At 39.6% G+C, this 25,823-nt stretch overlaps 1 protein-coding gene across 3 annotated transcripts; it reads right to left on the bottom strand.

Annotated features, from left to right (window-relative positions):
- Positions 1-18,839: 18,839 nt before the first annotated feature.
- NUDT11 (nudix hydrolase 11) lies at positions 18,840-25,372 on the bottom strand. 3 transcript variants are annotated; one of them, XR_003587390.3, is made up of 3 exons: positions 24,467-25,075; positions 22,157-22,235; positions 18,840-20,695 (listed from the first exon to the last, which is right to left on the bottom strand). XR_003587390.3 is itself a non-coding variant. In XM_004022075.6 (2 exons), coding segments are annotated over exons 1-2 (495 nt in total). In that variant the 5' UTR covers positions 24,961-25,075; the 3' UTR covers positions 18,840-20,694. The 3 variants fall into 3 exon arrangements, 2 of the variants coding, with proteins under 2 accessions (XP_004022124.1, XP_060263805.1); XM_004022075.6 differs by lacking the exon at positions 22,157-22,235; XM_060407822.1 differs by lacking the exons at positions 18,840-20,695; positions 22,157-22,235 and adding an exon at positions 25,253-25,372 and having other exon boundaries at positions 22,488-25,022.
- Between the last annotated feature and the right edge of the window lie 451 nt (positions 25,373-25,823).

The following is a 25,823-nucleotide window of genomic DNA, read 5'->3' as shown; positions in this document are numbered from 1 at the left end:
CATTGAGTCGGTGATGCCATCCAAGCATCTCATCCTCTGTCACCCCCTTCTCTCCCTGCCCTCAATCTTTCCCAACATCAGGGTCTTTTCCAAAGAGTCAGCTCTTCACATCAGGTGACCAAAGTATTGGAGCTTCAGCTTCAGCATCAGTCTTTCCAATGAATATTCAGGGTTTATTTCCTTTAGGATTGACTGGTTTGACCTCCTGGCTGTCCAAAGGGCTCTCAAGAGTCTTCTCCAGCACCACAGTTCGAAAGCATCAGTTCTTTGGTGCTCAGCTTTCTCTATGTTCCAACTCTCATATTTGTATGTGACTACTGGAAAAACCATAGCTTTGACTATATGGACCTTTGTCAGCAAGGTGATGTCTCTGCTTTTTAATCCTCTGTCTAGTTTTGTCATAGCTTTCCTTCCAAGGAGCAAGTGTCATTTAATTTCATTGCTGCAGTCACTGTCCACAGTGATTTTGGAGCCAAGAATATAAAATCTGTCACTGTTTCCAATTCTCCCCCTTCTATTTGCCATGAAGAGATGGGACCAGATGCCATGATCTTAGTTTTCTGAATGTTGAGCTTTAAGCCAACTTGTTCACTCTCCTCTTTCACTTTCATCAAGAGGCTCTTCAGTTCCTCTTCACTTTCTGCCATAAGGGTGGTATCATTGCATATCTGAGGTTATTGATATTTCTCCCGACAATCTTGATTCCAGCTTGTGATTCATCCAGCCAGGCATTTTGCATGATGTACTCTGCATATAAGTTAAATTATCAGGGTGACAATATACAGTGTTGATGTACTGCTTTTTCAATTTTGTTTTTTTTTTAATTTTAAAATCTTTAATTCTTACATGCATGGGATGATTTGGGAGAATGACATTCTAACATGTATACTATCATGTGAATTGAATCGCCAGTCTATGTCTGACGCAGGATGCTTTTTCAATTTTGAACCCGTGCATTCTTCCATGTCCAGTTCTAACTGTTGCTTCTTGACCTGCACACAGTTTTCTCAGGAGGCAGGTAAGGTGGTTTGGTATCCCAATTCTTGAAGAATTTCCAGTTTGTTGTGACCCACACAGTCATAGTCTTTAGCATAGTCAGTGAAGCAAAAGTAGATGTTTTTCTGCAATTCTCTTGCTTTTTCTATGATGCAATGGATGTTGGCAATTTTATTTCTGGTTCCTCTACCTTTTCTAAATCCAGCTTTTATATCTAGAAGTATCCTCTGGCAAAGTGCTATTAAGAGATGTCATGAAACTATTAAGAGATGTCATGAAACAGACTTTCAGTATGTGGACTTCGAGTTTTCTTAAGTAGATAAAGTACAGTATCCAAAGAATGGATAAAATATATCCAAATAGAGGTACAGTTTTATTTTTTAACATTTTATTTTATTTATTTTTTTATTTATCTGTAGTCTATTTCTTCTAACAGAAATAGAAGAGATTAAGAAGAGATGGCAAGAATACACAGAGGAATTATACAAAAAGTCTCAATGACCTGGAGTAACTATGATGGTGAGATCAGTCACTTACAGCCAGACATCCTGGAGTGTGAAGTCAAGTGGGCATTAGGAAGCATTGCTATGAACAAAGTTAGTGAAAGTGATGGAATTCCAGTGGAGCTATTTCAGATCCTAAAATATGATGCTGTTAAAGTACTGCACTCAATATGTCAGCAAATTTGGAAAACTCAGCAATGGCCACAGGACTGGAAAAGGTCAGCTTTCATTCTAATCCCAAAGAAAGGCAATGTCAAAGAATGTTCAAACTACCATAAAATTGTGCTTACTTCACACGCTAGCAAGGTAATGCTCAAAATCCTACAAGTTAGGCTTCAACAGTTCATGAACTGAGAATTTCCAGATGTACAAGCTGGATTTAGAAAAGGCAGAGGGATCAGAGATCAAATTGCCAACATTCTTTGGATCATAGAGAACACAAGGAAATTCCAGAAGAAATCTACTGCTTCATTGACTACACTAAAGCTTTTGACTATGTGGATCAAAACAAAGTGTAGACAGTGATGGGAATACAAGACCACCTTACCTGCCTCCTGATAAACTTGTGTGCAGGTCAAAAAGCAACAGTTGGAACTGGACATGTAACAATGCAGTGGTTCAATATTGGGAAAGGAGTACATAAAGACTGTATATTGTCACCCTGCTTATTTAACTCATATGCAGAGTACATAATGTGAAATGCCTGGCTGGATGAATCACAAGCTGGAATCAAGCTTGCTGGAAGAAATATTAATAACCTGATATGCAGATGACACTACTCTAATGGCAGAAAGCAAAGAGGAACTAAAGAGCCTCTTGATAAAGGTGAAAGAGGAGAGTGAAAAAGCTGTATTAAAATTCAACATTCAAAGAACTAAGATCATGGCATCTGGTCCCATCTCTTCATGGCAAATAGAAGGGGGAAAAGTAGAAAGAGTGACAGATTATTTTTTTGGCCTCCCAAATCACTCCAGACAGTGACTGAACTATGAAATTAAAAGACTCTTGCTAGGAAAGCTATGACAAACCTAGGCAGCATACCAAAAAGCAGAGACATCACTTTGCTGACAAAAGTCCATATAGTCATAGCAATGGTTTTTCCAGTAGTCATGCACAGATGTGAGAGTTGGACTATAAAGAAGGCTGAATATTAAAGAATTGATACTTTTGAATTGTGGTACTGGTGCAGACTCTTGAGAGTCCCTTGGACAACAAGGAGATTAAACCAGTCAATCCTAAAGGAAATCAGTCCTGAATATTCATTGGAAGGACTGATGCTGAAGCTGAAGCTCCAATACTTTGGCTGCCTGATGTGAAGAGCCAACTCATTGGAAAAGATCTTGATGCTGGTAAAAACTGAGGGCAGGAGGAGAAGGGGTAACAGAGCATGAGATGGTTGGATAGCATCACTGACTCAATGGACTTGAATATAAGCAAACTCCAGGAAATAGTGAAGGACAGGGAAGCCTGGTGTACTGCAATCCATAGAGAGGCAAAGAGTCAGACAATACTTAGTGACCGAACTAGAACAACAGGTGTACAATATAGTAATTCAGAATTTTTAAAGGTTATACTCAATTTGTGAAACTGAAGTCACTCAGTCGTGTCCAATTCTTTGTGACCACATGGACTAGAGCCTGCCAGGCTCCTCCATCCATGGGATTTTCCAGGCAAGAACACTGGAGTGGGTTTCCATTCCCTTCTCCAGGGGATATTCCCAACCCAGGGATCAAACCTGGGTCTCCTGCACTGAAGGTAGAGTCTTTACCATCTGAGCCCCCAGGGAAGCCCATACTCAATTTGTAGTTATTATGAAGTATTAGTTATATTCCCTGTGCTGTACAATACATCCTTTAGCTTACTTATTTTATGCATAATAATTTCTATCTCTTACTCCCCTATATTGCTCCTCTTCCCTTCTGTCTCCCCACTGGTTAACTGTTTTCTATATTTGTGAATCTGTTTCTTTTTTATTATATTCACAAGTTAGTGTTTTTTCTTAGATTCCAGAAGTATTGTTTTTAGAGTGGAAACAGTGAAAATTTATTTAGTCTGTCATTTAATTGTAAAGAAACAGGGTCACATTAAATAGAGTTTCTATGGGTGTATAGCCACTTGTCACCATACAGGTGTTTTCTTTTTCTTTTTTTTTTTTTTTAGTTTTTTATTTTTTAAATTTTAAAATCTTTAATTCTTACATGCATTCCCAAACATGAACCCCCCTCCCACCTCCCTCCCCACAACATCTTTCTGGGTCATCCCCATGCACCAGCCCCAAGCATGCTGCATCCTGCGTCAGACATAGACTGGCGATTCAATTCACATGATAGTATACATGTTAGAATGTCATTCTCCCAAATCATCCCACCCTCTCCCTCTCCCTCTGAGTCCAAAAGTCCGTTATACACATCTGTGTCTCTTTCCCTGTCTTGCATACAGGGTCGTCATTGCCATCTTCCTAAATTCCATATATATGTGTTAGTATACTGTATTGGTGTTTTTCTTTCTGGCTTACTTCACTCTGTATAATCGGCTCCAGTTTCATCCATCTCATCAGAACTGATTCAAATGAATTCTTTTTAACGGCTGAGTAATACTCCATTGTGTATATGTACCACAGCTTTCTTATCCATTCATCTGCTGATGGACATCTAGGTTGTTTCCATGTCCTGGCTATTATAAACAGTGCTGCGATGAACATTGGGGTACATGTGTCTCTTTCAATTCTGGTTTCCTCGGTGTGTATGCCCAGAAGTGGGATTGCTGGGTCATAAGGTAGTTCTATTTGCAATTTTTTAAGGAATCTCCACACTATTCTCCATAGTGGCTATACTAGTTTGCATTCCCACCAACAGTGTAGGTGTTTTCCAACTTCATCTCTCACTGCTGCTTGGAAATCTTGCTGTTTTCTTAGTTCTCTTTTTTATTCTCCACAGAGCTTTATCCATTCTGCTCTTCCTTCTCCTAACCTTTTACACATTCTATCCTCACACACATTAGATGATTTGATTCTTACATCCCCAAGGGAAATGAATCTCTCAAGTGTAATGTACCTCAGTTTTGCAGCACAAATGTACAACCTTGCTTATATGTAATCCAACCTTTCCTACCCCCCCCCCCGCCACCATCTAAGATAAATTCATTCACTGTGCTTCACACACAAGTCCTTCTATCCTCTTGTTCAATTGTTTACCACATCTTACTATGTTTTCAGGTTTTCCCTCTCTACTGGTGTTTCAAGGAAAAGCCAATTCTGACTTCATGTTGGAACCATTTCTTTGACTTGCTTTTCATTGCTTTTGTTATTGTAATCATATATAATGGCCTACCTCAGAGAATGTTGCCCCTCTGCCAGACTGCTAAACTAAAGTGCTTCTGTTCAGGACCCTGTCCACCTGTGGGTGGCAGGAAAGAAGAAATTAACACATCCCCTCCCTGAAGCTTGCCATTCTAGGAGATATTTACAAGATTAATGACCTTTTAACTTTGTTTCCTCACCTCCCCCATCTCTGTTCTATAAAAGAAACCAGTATCCAGACCCTAATAAGATGGTTATTTTGAGACATTAGTCTGTCATCTTGGCTTTATGAAAAAGTCATACTCCTTGCCTCAACACCTTGTTTCTCGGATTTTTTGGCCTGTCGTCCAGCGAGCAGAACAAGCTTGACTTGATAACACTGGCTTCTCTTCATCAACAAGTAAAGGTGCTCAAGTCTCTGCCACCTTGAAAACATTAAAACTGTTCTTTGATGTGACATCACCTTTGAGCTACTATCCCTTCCATTCCTCTCCTCTCTTTCATAATTAAGCTGCTTGAATGAATCATTTAGACTCACTGAATCTAATTCCTTATCTCCCACTCATTCCCTAGCCCACTGTCATCTGTCTTTCCACCCTGCCACTTTATTGAAGCAGTTCTTGTTAATCATGTTATGCCTTAAATTCACTCAATTCTGTGTCTACATTCTCTCCATTTCCCTTTTATTTTGATAACTACTCCTTTTTTTTGATGATCCCTTTGTATGTACTTCTTTCTCTGCCCAACCCAGAAATTTTTGTTAACAGGTTTATTACAATGTAAATTATATACCATAATCTTCACCTATTTATCGTATAAGTCAAAAGTTGTTAGTGCATTTATAAAGTTGGGCAATCATTGTTATAATCTAATTTTAAAATATCTTCATTTCAGAGAGAAACCTTGTACCCATTAGCGGTCAATCCCCATTCCCCTTTCCTTCAGCCATAGGTAACTATTAATCTGTGTTTTGATTCTGTATGTTCACCCATACTAGGCATTATATAAATGAAGTTGTACAATATGTGATGTGTATGTCTGACCTGTTGTTCATCCATTTCCTTAATAGCTAATAACGTTGCACACACTTATTGTCCCTTTGTGTGTATCTTTGGAGAAGTCTATTCAAATCCTCTGTCCACCTTTTAATTGCAGTATTTGTTTTATTATTGACTTATACATATTCTTTAATATTCTAGATACAATACAGATCACTGATCATTTCAAAGAACCAACATTTAGTGTTGTTGATTTTCACTACCGTTTACCTAATTTCACAGTTATTTTTCTATTGTTTACCTAATTTCATTCTATCCTTTTATATTACTTTCTTTTTGCTTGTTTTGTGTTTACTTTGCTCATCTTTTCATAAGAATTTATACTTACGAATTACCATTTAAAGTACTGCTTTAGCTGCATTTCAAGCTTTGGTGTTTTGATTGTATCCATCTCAAAGTATTTTCTAATTTCCATCATGATTTCTTCTTTAACCCATTGGTTATTTAGGAATGTATTATTTAATTTCCACATATTTGTGAGTTTCCCATATTTCTATTGTTGATTTCTAATTTAATTCCATTTTGGTTAGAGAACATAATTTGTATAATTTCAGTCTTAAATCTTTTGAGGCATGTTTATGGCTTAGCATACAGTCTTTTTTGGAGAAAGATCCATGTACATTTTGTTGTTGTTTGGAGTGGTCATTATATGTGTATTAGTCTAATGTTTTATAGTGTTGTTCCTGTTTGTAATGGCGTCCTGGAGCTACCAGGCCCTTTGATTTTTCACCATTAAGATCCTCATTGTTTTTCCAAAAATGCCCTTAGGCATAAATGTTTCCAGGTTCTTTTCGAAATAAATTCAATCCCTTCAGGCACAGCTGCTGTGCTGCTTACAGCCTGCTTCTGTACCCAGGCAGAAACTTTAGACAACTATATATGTGTCTTTTTCAATTTTGGTTTCCTCAGGGTATATGCCTAGGAGTGGGATTGCTGGGCCATATAGTGGTTTTATTGCTAATTTTTTAAGGAATCTCCATACCATTTTCCATAGTGGCTGTATCAATTTACATTCCCATCAACAGTGCAAGAGGGTTCCCTTTTCTCCACACCCTCCCCAGCATTTATTGTTTGTAGCCTTTTTGACGATGGCCATGCTAACTGGTATCTCATTGTAGTTTTGACCTGAAATGGTGGATATAGTAGGATACTTCTATAGTAACACTCCCCTGGGCATTCAAGGGAGATGGTAGCACCTGGTTATTTCACCTTTCCTATCTCCATGTAGAAACTTCACCCTAGAAATGAACTTGGGCCAAGAAGATCAGTTCTTTAGCCCAGGCTTGCCTAGAGTAGTGATTCGGCAACATAGGGCTGTGATGGAATAAAATACATTGGTGCCTTCCCCCAGAGGTGAAAGTATAGCCCTAGACTAAGAACTGGGAGGATAATGAGCCGTGGTCTTCTTGGGCACACCCATACTTGGAGGACAGCTTGTCACATAGAGCTGAGGGAGATTGGAACAGGTTATAGCTCAAATGCCAAATTCTATTTTTACAGAGATTTAGTAGTTTTTTTTTAAACAAATGTTTATCCATTTGCTGTATGCCCTTATGACAGTTTTTAGGGACTTTAAATATGTGTGTGCGCATACATATTTGTCACCAATTAAATGTTATTTCAGTAGGGAGTGGGCCTACCAAGATCCTCATACAACTCTTTTGGAACTCCTGCACCCACCCTTAAATGTTGATATTCTTCAGGGAGATTTTCATTGTCCTCTTTATATACTCTCTACCTCTTCACTTATTGTCCATCTACTGATGATTCCAGAATCTACACCTCCAGCTCATTCTTCTTTCCTAAGCTGCATGTCTACGTATCTCTGGACTTTTGGATATGTCTAAGTTAATGTCTCTCGGCTAGCAGAAACTAACAATTGTAAAACTACTTTCATTGCTCAGTTTCCCATAACTAATGCTTTCCCTCTATTAGATTCCACCAAGGGAGTGGTACCATCATCTCAGTTGTTTTAGACAGATATCTTTAAATATATCCATGATATCTACCTCTCTCTAATCCCCTACATCCAATTAATCAACTCATGCCCCATTAAATCCTATAAATTTCTAAAATGTGTCCACATCTATCAATATGGTCAGTACCCTAGTTCAGATCACCATCATTTCTCACCTGAACTACTATCACAATCTTCTCTCCCTTTACAAATAATTTTCTACTCTTTAGACAAGTTGATGTCATGTCTCCTCTCCTCAAATTCCTGAACAAGTCATATCAGACCCTCTATAATCTGGCTTTTTTTTTAACCCCAAGACATTCACTTGGAGATCCTTTCTTCCTTTTCTACATGCTCAAACTATCTTCCAGACATAATGAACAAGTTCTTGTTCCTAAAATCATCTAGAATCTCACACTGGCTCTTCCCTTTCTGGAAGAATACCCTCCCACTACTTCTCCTGGCTAGGCCCTGTTTACCCTTCAGGTGCTAAGTTACATGGCACTTTCTCTGAGAATCTCTCATCCCTGCTAAACTAGGTTAGTTTACTACATGCTGGCAGAGCCCACTGAATCCCCACTATCACACACACAAACAACCCACTACATTTTTTGGGGATTTCTTGTTTTATCATCTGTCTTCCCAACACTGAGAACTCCAATTGAAAGGATAGAGGTACTAGATAAATGCAAATAATTTCCTATTTACCTACCAGGTTAAAGCTAGATGAAAGAACACAGCTTAAAGACTCAAAATATTATTGACTGAGATGATAGAAGGTCTTTATGCATATCTAATATATTAAGGTTTACTTTAGAAATTAATTAAGAAAAAAATAATTGTAAATAGACTTGGACAGCAGGGTGCTCTAGGGCAGCAAAGTATTCCTGGGAAGGGTTTTTCCTTGCTTTAAACAGGATACATCTGTTTAGATAGACAGGGCTAATCCCTAAAATGTCCACTAGGGAGCATGATGCTATCACTGGTAACGCCTACTAAGAATGATTTTGCAGTCAATTTATGTGTTTGTAATACCAAGAAATGAGGTCTAATTTTGAGTGGTTAGACAAAGGGCAAAAAGAGAATTGATATGAACTCTGTTTCCAGTCCTCTATACCTTCAGCACTGGCCCCAGAGAGGTCTAAGGTTCGAGAGTTCCTGGACTGCTTTTTCACACTGCTGTGTAGGATTATACAGGGGGGAGAGGGGTTGTTAAGTCTTCTTAGACCATGGATGGGCTTCTTGATTCCTTATGTTCACTATCCTGGGAAGAGGTGGAACACCAAATTCACTGCGAGATACTGTCAGTCGTGTTCTTCTTCATCTTAACATAAATCATGAACTTTGGAGTAAAAGGAGACAATTTCTATATCCAATCCATCACATTTTAGTCCTTTGATCCATTCCATTAAGGTTTATATCTTTGATTCTAGGAATATAAATTTGAGATACTCTTTAAGTACTTTCTAGAGATTGAGTCTGGGAGCAGCTTTACCTTATCCATGGTGGGAATCATTTTATCCATGATTTGAAACTGCAAACTCAGGTTTTTGGTAGTGATGGAGAGTAGGGGATGGAGGGACTTTCCTAGGCCAATTTGGAGTCAGCCTGCATTAGGGAACTTTTCTAACAATGAAACCTAGCAAAGACCTGTAAATTGTATTCTTTGCCTCACATAATCTGGTACTCTTCAATAAATGGCCTTTTCTCTAGGGCACTGTAGAAAGTTGATAAGGGCACATTCTGGGGTAAAAAGATAGAAGGGGAATGAATAACAGGGTTCTATTTCCTGAGGTCAGAGTGGTGATGTCCTTGCTTACCAGCTGAAAAATCACTGTGCTCAGAAGAGCACATGAGAGTCACACATGGCAGCTTAAAAAGGATCCAGAAAAAACAGGGAAGTTTCTGAAAAACAAGGTAGTAGCAGGCCAGCCTACTTTTAGCTAATATATTGCAATTGTGCGACTTAACAAAGGTGAACCTGTTTGAATTGATTATTCTCCCTCCCCTGCCAGCCTCAGTGCTTGGTGAGTAGAAAGTCTGTGTGGGAATTAGGAGATGAAAAACCAAACCAAATAAAACAAGCCTGCAGGGGGCGGTCCTAAGATCGTGGAGGAATTGGATGGGGAGACCACTTTCTCCCCAACAAATTCATCAAAAGAACATTTGAACGCCGAGCAAATTCCACAAAACAACTTCTGAATGCTGGCAGAGGACATCAGGCACCCAGAAAGGCAGCCCATTGTCTTCAAAAGGAGGTACGACAAGATATAAAAGATAAAAAGAGACAAAAGAGGTAGGGATGGAGATCTGTCCCAGGAAGGGAGTCTTAAAAAGGAGAGAAGTTTCCAAACACCGGAACACACTCTCTCCAGTGGGTCTGTGGTGAGCCTTGGAATCTCAGAGGGCAAAATAACCAGGAGAAAAAATAATTAATAATTAAACCCCACAGATTACATGCCTAACAGCAACTCCCAGCGGAGCAGCAGCCCAGACACTCACATCCCCCACTAGCAAGCGGGGGCTGCATTGCTTAGGGTAAGGATGGGGCCTGAAGGCCCCGAGGGCAATCTCAGGGAACTAGCTTGAGATAGCAACCCAGACTGTGGGATAGCTATCCCGTGAAAAGCCCTAACCTAAGACACGGCCAGGCCCGCTCACAGAACAAAGGACTGAGTAGAGCTAGCCAGCTGTGGCCGGCACATCCCCTGCTAGAGACAGGCAGGCGAGGGCAGCCAGAGCCAGAAGGGGGAAATCACAGCCCCAGAGAGTCACCCTATACGAAACTGCAAGCAGACTTTATTGCTAACCAAGACTTCTTGGGATTCTGGATGGTTGACATCCACCAGGAGGGTCATGGTCAGAGATCAGCTCCCCAGAAGAGACACACGGCACACCTGAGAAGGCATGCCTGTTGTACACCCAGAAAACTGAGCAGCTGGGTTGGGGGAGGCAATAAGTTACAGCCTTCAACTGGGGGTGACTGTACTCGCCAAGTACCTGGTCACCTGAGTTGCTTGGACCTGGGATGGGCACAAAACAGGCCCAACCAAATCTGTGCCTTTGTGGAGTACCTGAGAACCTGAACCTGACCTGGGGAGTGCATACAACCCAGGGCCAGCATCAGACAATTCCCAGTAGAGCAACCTAGAGCATGAGCAGTGTACACTGGGAAGGCACACATGCTGTGAGTGGGGGCAAACCCAGTGTGGCTGAATCACTGTGAGCACACGCCAGTGATATTTGTTTGCAGTGTTCCTCCCTCCCACGACTGAACAAGTGAGCCTAAAAAAAAGTGACCACTACCACTGCTTGTATCAGGGCAGAAATTAGACACTGAAGAGACCAGGAAACAGAAGAAGCTAACATAAACAGAGGGAACCGCTTTGGAAGAGACAGGTGCAATAGATTAAAACCCTGTAGTTAGCACTGACTACATAGGAAGGGGCCTATAGACCTTGAGAAGTACAAGCTGGACCAAGGAACTATCTGAAAATGAACTGACCCCACACTGTTCGCAACAGCTCCAGAGAAAGCTCTAGATATATTTTTACTATTATCATTTTTTAAGTAAAAAAATTATTTTAAGTCCCCTATTACTCCTTTAATTTTCATTTTTATAACCTACTATTACCTTGCAAAAAAAGACCCTATTTTTAAAGCAAACTTCATATATATATATATATATATATATATATATATTTGTGACTTTGTTTTTTCAAATATTGTATATTTGAGAATCTAACCTCTACTCTAGATTTTTAATCTTTGCTTTTTGGTATTTGTTATCAACTTTGTACCTTTAAGAACCCAATCTTCAGTACCCATTTTTACTTGGGAGCGAGATCACTGGCCTAATTGTTCTCTGCCCCTTTTGATTTTCCTTTCTCTCCACCAGGTCACCTCTTATCTCCCTGCTCCCCCTTTGCTTCTCTACCCAACTCTGTGAATCTCTCTGTGTGTTCTAGGCTGTGGAGAACATTTAGGGAACTGATTACTGGCTGGATCTGTCTCTCTCCTTTTGATTCCCATTTTATCCTCCTGGCCACCTCTGTCTCCTTCCTCACTCTTCTCTTCTCTGTGTAACTCTGTGAACATCTCCTAGGGATACAAACTGGAGAGCACACAGGGAAATGATTAATGGCTAGCTTACTCTCTCTCCTTTTGATTCCCCCTCTTCTCATCCTGGTCACCTCTATCTCCCTCCTCCCTCTTCTCTTCTTCATGTAACTGTGAACCTCTATGGGTGTCCCTCACTGTGGAGAAACTTCATCATTAACCTACATGTTTTATCATTGGTGCTGTATAGATGGAGAAGTCTTGAGGCTACTGTAAAAATAAGACTGAAAACCAGAGGCAGGAGGCTTAAGTCCAAATGCTGAGATCACCTGAGAACTCCTGAATCCAGGGATCATTAATCGATAGGAGCTCATTAAATGCCTACATACCTACACTGAAACCAAGCACCACCCATGGGCCAACAAGTTCTAGAGCAAGATATACCACGCAAATTCTCCAGCAACACAGGAACATAGCCCTGAGCTTCAATATACAAGCTGCCCAAAGTCACACCAAACCCACTGACATCTCAAAACTCATTACTGGACATTTCATTGCACTCCAGAGAGAAGAAATCCAGCTCTACTGACCAGAACACTGACACAAGATTCCCTAAACAGGAAACATTGACACGCCACCCATCCAACTCCACCCACAGTGAGGAAGCTCCACAATAAAGAGGAGCCACAGACTGCCAGAATACAGAAGTGAAGTAAAGTGAAGCGAAGTGAAGTCACTCAGTCGTGTCCAACTCTTTGCGAACACATGGACTGTAGCCAACAAGGCTCCTCTCTCCATGGAATTTTCCAGGCAAGAGTACTGGAGTGGGTTGCCATTTCCCTCTCCAGGGGATCTTCCCCACCCAGGGATCGAACCCAGGTCTCCCGCATTGCAGGCAGACACTTTACCATCTGAGCCATCAAACACAGCAATATAAACAAGATGAAAAGGCAGAGAAATACCCAGCAGGCAAAGGAACAGGGATAAATGTCCACCAAACCAAACAAAAGAGGAAGAGATAGGGAATCTACTTGATAAAGAATTCCAAATAATGATAGCGAAAATGACCCAAAACCTTGACAACAAATTGGAGTTACAGATAAATAGCATGGAGACAATGATTAAGAAGATGCAAGAAAGGTTTAACAAGGACTTAGAAGAAATAAAAAAGAGTCAATATATAATAAATAATGCAATAAATGAGATTAAAAAAAACACTCTGGAGGGAACAAACAGTAGAATAACGGAGCCAGAAGATAGGATAACTGAGGTAGAAGATAGAATGGTAGAAATAAATGAAACAGAGGAAAAAAGAAAAAAGAATTAAAAGAAATAAGGACAACCTCAGAGACCTCTGGAACAATGTTAAAATGCCCCAACATTCGAATCATAGGAGTCCCAGAAGAAGAAGACAAAAGAAAGACCATGAAAAAGTACTTGAGGAGATAATAGTCGAAAACTTCCCTAAAATGGGGAAGGAAATAATCACCCAAGTCCAAGAAATCCAAAGAGTCCCAAACAGGATAAACCCAAGTCGAAACACCCCAAGACACACAGTAATCAAATTAACAAAGATCGCACACAAAGAACAAATATTGAAAGCAGCAAGGGAAAAACAACAAATAACATACAAGGGGATTCCCATAAGGATAACAGCTGAGAGAATTCAGCACCACCAAACCAGTTCTCCAACAGATGCTAAAGAATCTTCTCTAGACAGGAAACACAGAAAGGGTGTATAAACTCAAACCTAAAGCAATAAAGTAAATGGCAACGGGATGATACTTATCAATGATTACCTTAAACGTAAATGGGTTGAATGGCCCAACCAAAAGACAAAGACTGGATACAAAAACAAGACCCCTATATATGTTGTCTACAAGAGACACACCTCGAAACTAGGGACACATACAGACTGAAGGTGAAGGACTGGAAAAAGATATTCCATGCAAATAAAGACCAAAAGAAAGCAGGAGTAGCAATACTCATATCAGATAAAATAGACTTTAAAACAGGCCATGAAAAGAGACAAAGATGGACAATACATAAAGATCAAAGGATCAATCCAAGAGGAAGATATAACAAGTATAAATATATATGCACCCAACATATGAGCACCGCAATATGTAAGACAAATGCTAACAAGTATGAAAGGGGTATTAACAATAACACAATAATAGTGGGAGACTTTAATACCCCACTCACACCTATGCATAGATCAACTAACAGAAAATTAACAAGGAAACACAAACTTTAAATGATACAATAGACCAGTTAGACCTAGTTGATATCTATAGGACATTTCACTCGAAAACAATGAATTTCACCTTTTCTCAAGTGCACACAGAACCTTCTCCAGGATAGCTCACATCATGGGCCAGAAATCTAGACTTGGTAAATTCAAAACACTTGAAATCATTCCAAGCATGTTTTCTGAGCACAATGCAGTAAGATTAGCTCTCAATTACAGGAGAAAAAAATATTAAAAACTCCAACATATGGAGGCTGAACAGCATTATGCTGAATAACCAACAAATCACAGAAGAAATGAAAAAAGAAATTAAAATATGCATAGAAATGAATGAAAATGAAAACACAACAACCCAAAACCTGTGGGACACTGTAAAAGCAAGTGCTAAGGGGAAAGTTCATAGCAATACAGGCTTGCCTCAAGAAACAAGAAGAAAGTCAAATAAATAACCTAACTCTACACCTAAAGCAATAGAAAAGGAAGAAATGAAGAACCCCAGGGTTAGTAGAAGGGAAGAAATCTTAAAAACTAGGGCAGAAATAAATGCAAAAGAAACAAAAGAGACCATGACAAAGATCAACAAACCCAAAAGCTGGTTCTTTGAGAAGATAAATAAAATTGACAAACCATTAGCCAGACTCATCAAGAAACAAAGGGAGAAAAATCAAATCAACAAAATTAGAAATGAAAATGGAGAGATCACAATAGACAACACAGAAATACAAAGGATCATAAGAGACTACTATCAGCAAATATATGCAAATAAAATGACAACGTGGAAGAAATGGACAAATTCTTAGAAAAGTACAACTTTCCAAAATTGAACCAGCAAGAAATAGAAAATCATAACAGACCCATCACAAGCACGGAAATTGAAACTGTAATCAGAAATCTTCCAGCAAACAAAAGCCCAGGTCCAGACGGCTTCACAGCTGAATTCTACCAAATTTAGAGAAGAGCTAACACCTACCCTACTCAAACTCTTCCGGAAAATTGCAGAGGAAGGTAAACTTCCAAACTCATTCTATGAGGCCACCATCACCCTAATACCAAAACCTGACAAAGATGCCACAAAAAATAAAACTACAGGCCAATATCACTGATGAACATAGATGCAAAAATCCTTAACAAAATTCTAGCAATCAGAATCCAACAACATATTAAAAAGATCATACATCATGACCAAGTGGGCTTTATCCCAGGGATGCAAGGATTCTTCAATATCCACAAATCAATCAATGTAATACACCACATTAACAAATTGGAAAATAAAAGCCATATGATTACCTCAAAAGATGCAGAGAAAGGCTTTGACAAAATTCAACATCCATTTATGATAAATACCCCCAGAAAGCAGGAATAGAAGGAACATACCTCAACATAATAAAAGCTATATATGACAAACCCACTGCAAACATTATCCTCCATGGTGAAAAATTGAAAGAATTTCCCCTAAAGTCAGGAACAAGATAAGGGTGCCCACTTTCACCACTACTATTCAACATAGTTTTGGAAGTTTTGGCCACAGCAATCAGAGCGGAAAAAGAAATAAAAGGAATCTAGATTGGAAAAGAAGAAGTAAAACACTCACTGTTTGCAAATGACATGATCCTCTACATAGAAAACCCTAAAGACTCCACTAGAAAATTACTAGAGCTAATCAATGAATATAGTAAAGGTGCAAGATATAAAATTAACACACAGAAAGCCCTTGCATTCCTATACACTGACAATGACAAAACAGAGCAATTAAGGAAACAATTCCATTCACCATTGCAATGAAAAGAATAAAATACTTAGGAATGTGTCTACCTAAAGAAACAAAAGACTGATATATAGAAAACTATAAAACAGTAGTGAAAGAAATCAAAGAGGACACTAATAAATGGAGAAATAGACCATGATCATGGATTGGAAGAATCAATATAGTGAAAATGAGTATACTATGCAATGCAATCTATAGATTCAATGCAATCCCTATCAAGCTACCAATGGTATTTTTCACAGAGCTAGAAGAAATAATTTCACAATTTGTATGGAAATACAAAAAACCTCGAATAGCCAAAGCAATCTTGAGAAAGAAGAATGGAAATGGAGTAATCAACCTGCCTGACTTCAATCTCTACTACAAAGCCACAGTCATCAAGACAGTATGGTACTGGCACAGAGACAGAAATATAGATCAGTGGAACAAAATAGAAAGCTTAGAGATAAATCCATACACCTATGGACACTTTATCTTTGACAATGGAGGCAAGAATATACAATGGAGAAAAAACAATCTCTTTAACAAGTGGTGCTGGGAAAACTGGTCAACCACTTGTAAAAGAATGAAACTAGATCACTTTCTAACACCATACACAAAAATAAACTCAAAATGGATTAAGATCTAAACATAAGACCAGAAACTATAAAACTCCTAGAGGAAAACATAGGCAAAACGCTCTCCAACATAAACCACAGCAGGATCCTCTATGACCCACCTCCCAGAATATTGGAAATAAAAGCAAAAATAAACAAATGGGACCTAATTAAAATTAAAAGCTTTGGCACAATGAAGGAAACTATAAGCAAGGTGAAAAGACAGCCTTCAGAATGGGAGAAAATAATAGCAAATGAAGCAACTGACAAAGAATTAATCTCAAAAATATACAAGCAACTCCTACAGCTCAATTCCAGAAAAATAAATGACCCAATCAAAAAATGGGCCGAAGAACTAAACAGACAATTCTCCAAAGAAGATATACAGATGGCTAACAAACGTATGAAAACATGCTCAACCTCACTCATTATCAGAGAAATGCAAATCAAATCCACAATAAGGTACCATCTCACGCCAGTCAGAATGGCAGCTATCCAAAAGTCTACAAGCAATAAATGCTGGAGAGGGTGTAGAGAAAAGGGAACCCTCTTACACTGTTGGTGGGAATGCAAACTAGTACAGCCACTATGGAGAACAGTGTGGAGATTCCTAAAAAACTGGAAATAGAACTGCCATATGACCTAGCAATCCCACTGCTGGGCATACACACCGAGGAAACCAGAATTGAAAGAGACACGTGTACCCCAATGTGCATTGCAGCACTATTTATAATAGCCAGGACATGGAAGCAACCTAGATGTCCATCAGCAGATGAATGGATAAGAAAGCTGTGATATATATACACACAATGTAATATTACTCAGCTGTTAAAAAGAATGCATTTCAATCAGTTCTAATGAGGTGGATGAAACAGGAGCCTATTATACAGAGTGAAGTAAGCCAGAAAGAAAAACACCAATACAGTATACTAACACATATATATGGAATTTAGAAAGATGGTAATGATAACCCTGTATGCCAGACAGCAAAAGAGACACAGATGTATAGAACAGTCTTTTGGACTCTGTGGGAGAGGGTGAGGGTGGGTTGCTATGGGAGAATGGCATTGAAACATGTGAATTATCATATGTGAAATGAATTGCCAGTCCAGGTTTGATGCATGATACAGGGTGCTTGGGGATGGTGCACTGGGATGGCCCAGAGGGATGGTATGGGGAGGGAGGTGGGAGGGGGGTTCAGGATGGGGAACACACGTACACCCATGGCAGATTCATGTCAATGTATGACAAAACCAATACAATATTGTAAAGTAAAAAAATAAATTAGAAAATAAGAAAAGATCACAACCTTTACTATCTTATTCTTGTATAAAGATCTCCACACAGGGCTTGCTAGCCTAGGCTGCAGCTCTCTCATGGCTAAATAAATAAATAAAAGAAGCCTGCATTCCTCCCTTCATCAAGACTTGATAGAAAACTTGGTCTGGATTTGACACCCAAGTTTTGTGCCATGCCTGTGCACTTGTACAGAAAAGTAGCAAAAATTCCATGACAGCCCTGTGCAGTGTGCTGTACTTAGTCGCTCTGTTGTGTCTGACTCTTTCCAACTTCATGGACTGCAGCCTGCCAGGTTCTTCTGTCCAAGGGGATTCTCCAGGCAAGAATACTAGACTGGGTTGCCATTCCCTCCTCCCAGGGATCTTCCCAACCCAGGGATCGAACCCAGGTCTCCTGCATTACAGGAGTATTCTTTACCATCTGAGCCACCAGGGAAGCCCATAACAACCATGAGCAGTACCCTAAAACACTCTGAGGAACAGCAAGGTGCCGGTGTTGTGTGTGTTTAACAATAAAGGGGTCATGGATATGGGAACTATTCTGGGGGAAGGGGCTCATCTATGCCATCTGTGTCTGGGTTACATATGTTTATATTTGAAAAGAAAAATGGCTAGAATACACACACACATTTATTTTCAAGCATAGTTATTCTTGGTAGGGGGATCATGTGTGATTTTTGATTCATTTATTTGGGGGGGAATTTTCCAACTTTTATGAAATTAAGATGAATTAATTTTGTAATGAGGAAAAAAATTTCAGCTTTTAAAACTCAATTATAGAATGGGGAGTGGAACCTAAGCTATGTCCACCAGTAGTGTTCAAAGCTGTCTGGTCATTTTGACATACTGATGCAACTAAAAGTCTTTTTACATGTAGAGCGGGGAGACCTCTGAGGAAAGAATTCACATTTAGGGAAGAGAAAGTCTGCCAACATGTTAGCTCAGGAACAAAACCTAGGTTTTTTGAGGGGAGGAGAGGTTCTGGCTGTATGGGCTGTTGACTGATCTTCCAACCAACCTTCTCAAGTCTTAAGGACAGAGGGAGGCCTACAATTATACTCTGAAGAATTTTTTTCAATTTTTATTATGAAAAATCTCAAACATATACAAAAGTATAGAGAATAGTATAACGAACTCCCAAATATCCATCACCCAACTTCAGTAATTTTCAATTTATTGCCAATTTCATCTATATGCTTACCCCATCTAAGCAAATATCAGTAGCATATCTTTTCATCTGTTAAATTTACAGTATATTTCCCTAAAAGATAAGGATTTTAAAAACATAACCACAGTACCATATCATACCTAAAAATATCCCAATACACCAGGGAGATGTGTTTTTATTTCAAATTCTATAAAAATTGGGGAAATAATCAATACATTTCACTGGTACCATGTGGAAGGGTATAACACTCAAATGGAGCCCAAGCTTTTTTTCGATTTTACTGCTTTACAATGCAAAAGAAAGAAAACTACCTTATTAAGGTCACTCTAGGGCCTCTGTAGGGAGATGAGGAAGAGTGCTAACATCACAAACCCATGGCAGAACTCCATAAAATTTCCTCTAAACATCTCTGTAATTTTCTTAAAGTTGCTCTCTTGGAGGTAGCTGACCCAAGTCATCTCTAAATCTTTTAATTTTCAGCACCCTCCTAGAAGTCCCCTCACCCTTGACTTTTCCAGGTGACAACAATGTAGCTCTCTTTCAATGCTCTGCATTCTCAAATACAGAATCCAGGTGGGATGAGAATCTAGCTGAGTGTATTGGAAAAGGGGATGAAAACTGTGGCCAACTGAATCAGTGAGAGATAATAAAGAAACCTAGGCAAACTAAGTGGCATGATTAACTTTGGAAACTGCCTGTAGCAGTTTTTGTTGCCTCTGACATCAAATAATACAGTATACTGAATCTGTAAAATTAGAAAAGCAATCTTTTCTTCAAAGAAATGTTAAGATTACATGTAAGAAGTGGTTGCTGCTGCTGCTGCTAAGTCACTTCAGCCGTGTCCGACTCTGTTCAACCCCATAGATGGCAGTCCACCAGGCTCCCCCATCCCTGGGATTCTCCAGGCAAGAACACTGGAGTGGGTTGCCATTTCCTTCTCCAATGCAAGTGGTTAGGGCAGTGCAAAAACATTATTATTTGTATATTGTAAAATGTTTATAAAAAGCACATCATCTTCTTATGTTCATTGTATTTATTTTTATAATTAGTTTTACAGCAAGTGGTATTCTTGAATAAAATTTTAAGCAAATTAACAATAGTACAAAAACACTGAAGTTGTTACACAAAGGACTGATTCTATAAAATTTTGCCCTAAGTGATGTAAAAACTGTGCTAGCCACTGCATGGTATGACATAGCAATAGGAGTATAATTCTTGTCCTTGAATATCCTAAAACTGCCTTGAAAAGTTTCCAAAATGTCTTATTCAGAAAAGCCACACACGTGGTGCCTGGAGAGCATATAGCACCAGATTGGAAGGGGGATGTTTTGCCATTATAATTATATGTAGTGATTATAAAATATTAATTGAATCAAAGAAACTTCAGTGATGTCAACCATATTTCAAGTAGTGTCTCAGGTGCAGAATATGAAAAGAATAAGGAGACGTGGTTCTTGTTTTCAAGGATATCATAGTCCAATAAAGAAGGCAGACATATCAATAAAAAAGCACAACAAAAGGCTACAGGTGCTGAATAAGAGTCTGTTCATGTACAACAGTACAATCACCAGGGCAAGAGAAATCAGCAAAACAGACAGGGAAGGAGTGTCTCAAGATGCAGGAAGAAAACCAGATGAGCTGTCTCTTTGGAAGCATGGAAGTGCTCACCTATACTTGACAATTCCATTTATTAATGGTTCACATCAATGATTCTTTCAAACAATCCTGGACATCTTTGCTGTTCATCTGGAGAAACAAACCAACATAAAATTAGAAGGCTTATACTAATGTAACAATTCTTCCAATTGATAAATTTACAAAGGCTTTATTATCTGCATCATTCACTTCACATTTGGAAAGCCTTCCCAGAATTATGTAATGCAGCTTCAATGTGAGTCTGGATGAGCAGCTGAGGAAGTTATAAGTCAATATATGTTACAAAACAAAAAAGTCTGCAAAGAAATGATACCAGAAGTTTTGCAAAAGGGGGAGTGGTCATCTAAGACATAAAAAAAAAAATCCTAAATTTCATGTTCTGGACTGCAGGCTTATGGGAATTATTGGTTCCTAGCCATCAAAAAGTTTGTGAAATTTGTTGTGTAGTGGCCACACAACCATGCAAATAGGTAAGTACAATAAATTATAAAAACCATGACACACACAGGAGAGGGTATCTCGACCCAGGTCAGGAAAGGCTTCTTATAGGAAAAGTTTATGAAGTAACTATTTTTATTATCTTCAATTTTATATTAAAAACCCTGAGCATCAGATAGATAACTTGGCTGAAGTTACAGAATTAGCAGAAAGAAGCAGTTGAAAACTGCTCATAAAAATATCCAGTTTTACTTCAGTTACCATAGTGGCCTTTCTGATTCTCATAATGCTATTTCCCCATAAAATATTTAATATCTGTTAAATATAGTATAACAGTTTATCAGGAGACAACTGCCAGGAAAATACTGGTGAAACTCTGGTAGTGCCTGGTGGCTTCCCTATATGGGACACCTGGAAGTAAAAGATTTGCCCCCCAAATATATTTGTGTGTGTACATATACAGATACAATTTATTTAAAAATTTTTATACATTATAGACATAGCACCAATTATTTTCAGTGTTTCTATGTATCTATATTAATCTCTAATGTTGTCTATAAATTAAAAGAATAAAATATTTGAGCAGCTGAAAATATATGGTGTTTATAAAACATGCAGAAAAAAATTTGATTCATTGCTGCAAACCTCAATTATCTATGGAGAGTACTCTTTTTCTCTTTTCACCAAGGGGAAGGCTGAAAAAACAAACAAACAACATATAAGTGACTTTTTAACACTCTTAGAAGGAAAAAAAAATCAACTGTACATCAATCTTTGGAGCGCTGAGGTGGTAGAAATTTTCTACATGATCTCTGCTCATCTGTTTAGCTTGAAAGCCTTGGTCTTAAAGAGAAAAAGAGAAGTCTCCTTGGAGCTTTAAACTATTTCAACCAGGCTAAGTTCCAGAGAATATTTCACAAAAGCTACTTAAATGAAGCTAACAGTCAATCCTAAAGTATAGCATGACATATTCTAAATGTTTCTGGCAAAAGCAAACAAACCCACAATGTATTTAGATGCTAAATTCTTAACAACGTGTTAATATGAATACTGTATATTTCTGCCTTTGTCAGACACTTAATTTAAGAACCAAATAAGATGATGCATTATTACCTCTAAGAATAACAAGTTAAGGCTCCAAAGTATTTGTGACAGCATTTCAGATGGAAGGGGTTTTTATCTGCAAAAATATCTGTAAAATAAGAACCCAGCATATCTGCTGTGTTAATGTTAAGGTAGAATTTAAGAACCCTCTTGAATAACTAGGTTATTGGGGGAAAATATCTTTGGGTCTATTTGAGATTATATGAATAGTAAAGGTCAAGTTGTTTGGAATTAAACATGTGCTCAAATATATATTTGATATAGATCACTTTTGCAGAGGAAAATTGAAAAATACACAATAACTATAATCAAATGAAATAATTCAGATAATAAACTGTCATTTGTTTTTAAAACTCATTTTTTAGTTTACTTCAATGGCATTAGTACAGAAAATGTTTTGCGAACTGAAACTTGCACTTTATCTGTACTTGAAAGTGTAATAAGATTTGTTTTCAAAATAGTAGTACCAAATTTCTTTAGAAAGTGAAACAGAACCCACTTTTTAGCAGCAATCATATAAGCATGCTATTAATTTATAGAACTAAAATGCAACCAAATAGAGAAAAATATTTGAGTATTTTGAGGAACAAACACATACAGCACACAAGGGAATAGCACAAAAGAGTATATGTTCTAAAATTCAATATAAAGTTTAAAAGCATAACTACTCTATGGTCTTAAAAGATAGAAGGGCAGAGTACTGATTAGGAAGAGGAATGCAATGGACTTTTGAGTTACAGGTAATGTTATTAATAATTTCTGGATCTGAACTCTAGTTACATGTATTGCTCACTATGTAAAGATTCATTAAGCTGTAAAGATTTGTCAACTGTTCTGCATGTATGTTGCACAACAGTAAAATATGAATTAATTTAACAAAGGATAACTTCCATTAAATCTTTAGCAGTAATTGTGTTTAAAAACAGGCTACTTTCAGGACTAACGAAATGTTTGAAATAACTATTACTTTCTATCTTATTATATACTAGAAGGATGTTTTAAAAATGCTTAAGTATTATCTATGGAATGACTTTTTCAACCTGATGTCCAATTTAGAAAGTAGATTTTCCATCTACCTAACTGCCGACATGGCTAGAGGAATAAAGGTAGTTCCAGAAGACAGACCTATACATTTTAGATAGGATCCCTGATTTCAAACAAGTCCTGAAGCAAATGTTTAAGTAAGAGCTTTTACTTAGATACCCAAAAAAGATTGTCATGTGACACAAAACCTTATCCAAAATCTTCACAAGAGATTGTTCAGACATCTCAACAGTTTGAGAAGTCAGTAGTAGCTGAGTATCAAGAAAGCTAACTCCCTCAATTGGGATGAAATTACCATATAATATTCCACTTATTTGACTACTGATATTCAGACAAGTTTAACTTGACTATCACAAATTCAAATAGGCAAACTTTCTTTCAAGACTAGTTTATACTGAGAGAACCATAGTTGTTCTAGGGCACTGAGAAAAGAGCAATGGAAGCTGGAAGTTGAGCATGCTAAATCACACTAGGAATACAGTTTTCATAATATGTACATTATCAGGACAGTATATAACAACCTTCTCGAGAGGGTGTTTATAAAATGATATTTTGCTAAGCTACATTTGGGCTAAAAAGGTAATGGTTATTTCAAGTAAGAAGTAAAAATATCAGTTATGAAAATATTCTGAAACTCGAATTAACAACATATGAATAAAGCAATTACTGAAAAGGGCAAATTAGATCACATATCTGAACATGCAATTATTGCTCAGTGCAGAAAGAGCAAATGATGTAAAATTTCTTAAATACTTTTTTGAAATTCAAAGCTGGACCGTCAAACCAATTCCCATCACAGAAGGACTTGCTGACAGGACTAAAGCTGTGAGTGAGAAAACAACTTAAAAAAAATTAATGAAAATGCCACACAACCAAGGTGATCAGATTTTAAAGGCCCTCAATACAATACAAGCCACAAGACTGGTACGAAAAGTACACATGCACACAAGCGCGTGCATGCACATACACACACATCCCAAACTCTGGGCGACCAGTTAAGGCAACTTAAAAAACCCATGTGGCTTTGGCTTTCTGAAATGTGTTATAGTGCTACCAAGAAGCGATTCTGAAAGCATCTGAAAAACGTGCAAAGTGTCTGAAAACAGTGCCTGGCAACTGAGACAGTTTGCAAGCGTGATTCAGAGGTCTGCCAAGGAAACAAAAGAAGCCTCCCTCCTCCCAGTGAGAACGCACACGGCAACAAGAGAGGTGCTCCGGGCACTACTTATTGTCAGGTAGGCGGAAAGCAGAAGTCTGTGCACGAGCGGTACATACTAGGGATCGCCCTCCGGCAGGGACGGGGCCACGGAGTTTCCATTGGTTGGGGAACCGCCCAGCTTTAGTTTTTGCAGATATTCGGCATGCACGGGCTTGTGGCACTGGAGAACCTTGATCGCATCTTCGACTTTGAACCACTCTCGCTTCCTCCCAATGCTAACCGAATCTTCCCAATCCTCCAGAATCTCAGTGACAGTCAGTACATACACGTACGTTCTGTGCTTGCGATCTTGGTTCTGCTCGAAAATGCCCAGGAGCCGGCCTAACTTCCCCTTGACTCCCGCTTCTTCGAACACCTCGCGGACGGCCGCACCGCCCGGCTCCTCCTCGGGCTCCATGCCCCCGCCCGGCACGATCCAGCGGTCCGGGTACCGACTGCTACTCACTAACAGCACCTCGTCCTCGCGCTCGCTCCGGAAGCACAGGCACGCCGCCCGCTTCTTGAACCCCTCCGGGTCGTAGGTCCGCGTCTGGTTCGGCTTGCACTTCATCTTCGAGGCCGTCCGCCACCGCTCAGGTCCCCGCCGCCGCCGGCTCGAGGGGCTCCAAGGTGCTGGGGAGAGAAAGAGCCGCGGGGAGGGGCCGAGGGTGAGAGAGAGGGGCCTCAGCCCAGGAGCCCCAGGAGCTCAGGGAAGATAAGGCGGGGGCGGGGACGGGGGCGGGGGCGCGCGAGGTACGTCAGTCGGTCCGTCCCCTGCGCGGCCGGGGGTCCCGGGCACAGACGCCAGAGTGGAGGAGGCCCCGCCCCCGCCCCCATCCCCGCCTCCGCCCCGAGCCCGCCACTCTGCGAAGAGCCCACTCGCGTCTCCGGTGCGCGTCTCCGTGCGTCCCTCCTTCCCTCCTCAGCCGCCCAGACTGAGGCTGAGCGAGGTGATGCGCATTCGCGCGCGCGTCCGCGTCCCCAGGCACGTGCGCGTTCCCGTCGGAGGGCGGGGGTCTCGCGGCTCCCGCAGCGCCCGGCGCCACTGGCGCACAGCGCAGGCGCCTGGCCCTTCTCCGGCTGGGGCTGTCCGTCCCCCAGGGTGAAAGGCACCGCATTGTGACTTGGGCCAGCTTCTTTCCACGTGTGCCTTTGACCCAGACGTGGCTGTGGCGCGGCCGGACGTTTCTCTTCACCCTCTCCAGCAGGTCGCAGAAAACACACACGCAATCGTTTTTCACACAGCACCACAAGACGGATGGTCAAGTGCATAAGGTCGTAGTCATCTTCCACAGTGAAGAGTACCGGCTTCCTTATAGGAAGGCCTCGGTTTTGTCAAGATGATCCTAGGTATTGGGCGAAAGAGTACCGAATCGTTGCTGAGTCATTTCGTGCAGTTTTGTTTTTTCAACAGGTTCTTCACTTGGCCAGGCA

The sequence above is a fragment of the Ovis aries genome, chromosome X (genome assembly GCF_016772045.2).
Source record: "Ovis aries strain OAR_USU_Benz2616 breed Rambouillet chromosome X, ARS-UI_Ramb_v3.0, whole genome shotgun sequence".
Taxonomy (NCBI): domain Eukaryota; kingdom Metazoa; phylum Chordata; class Mammalia; order Artiodactyla; family Bovidae; genus Ovis; species Ovis aries.
The sequence above is the reverse complement of the archived record's forward strand: the minus strand, read 5'-3'. Positions and strand labels throughout refer to the sequence as shown.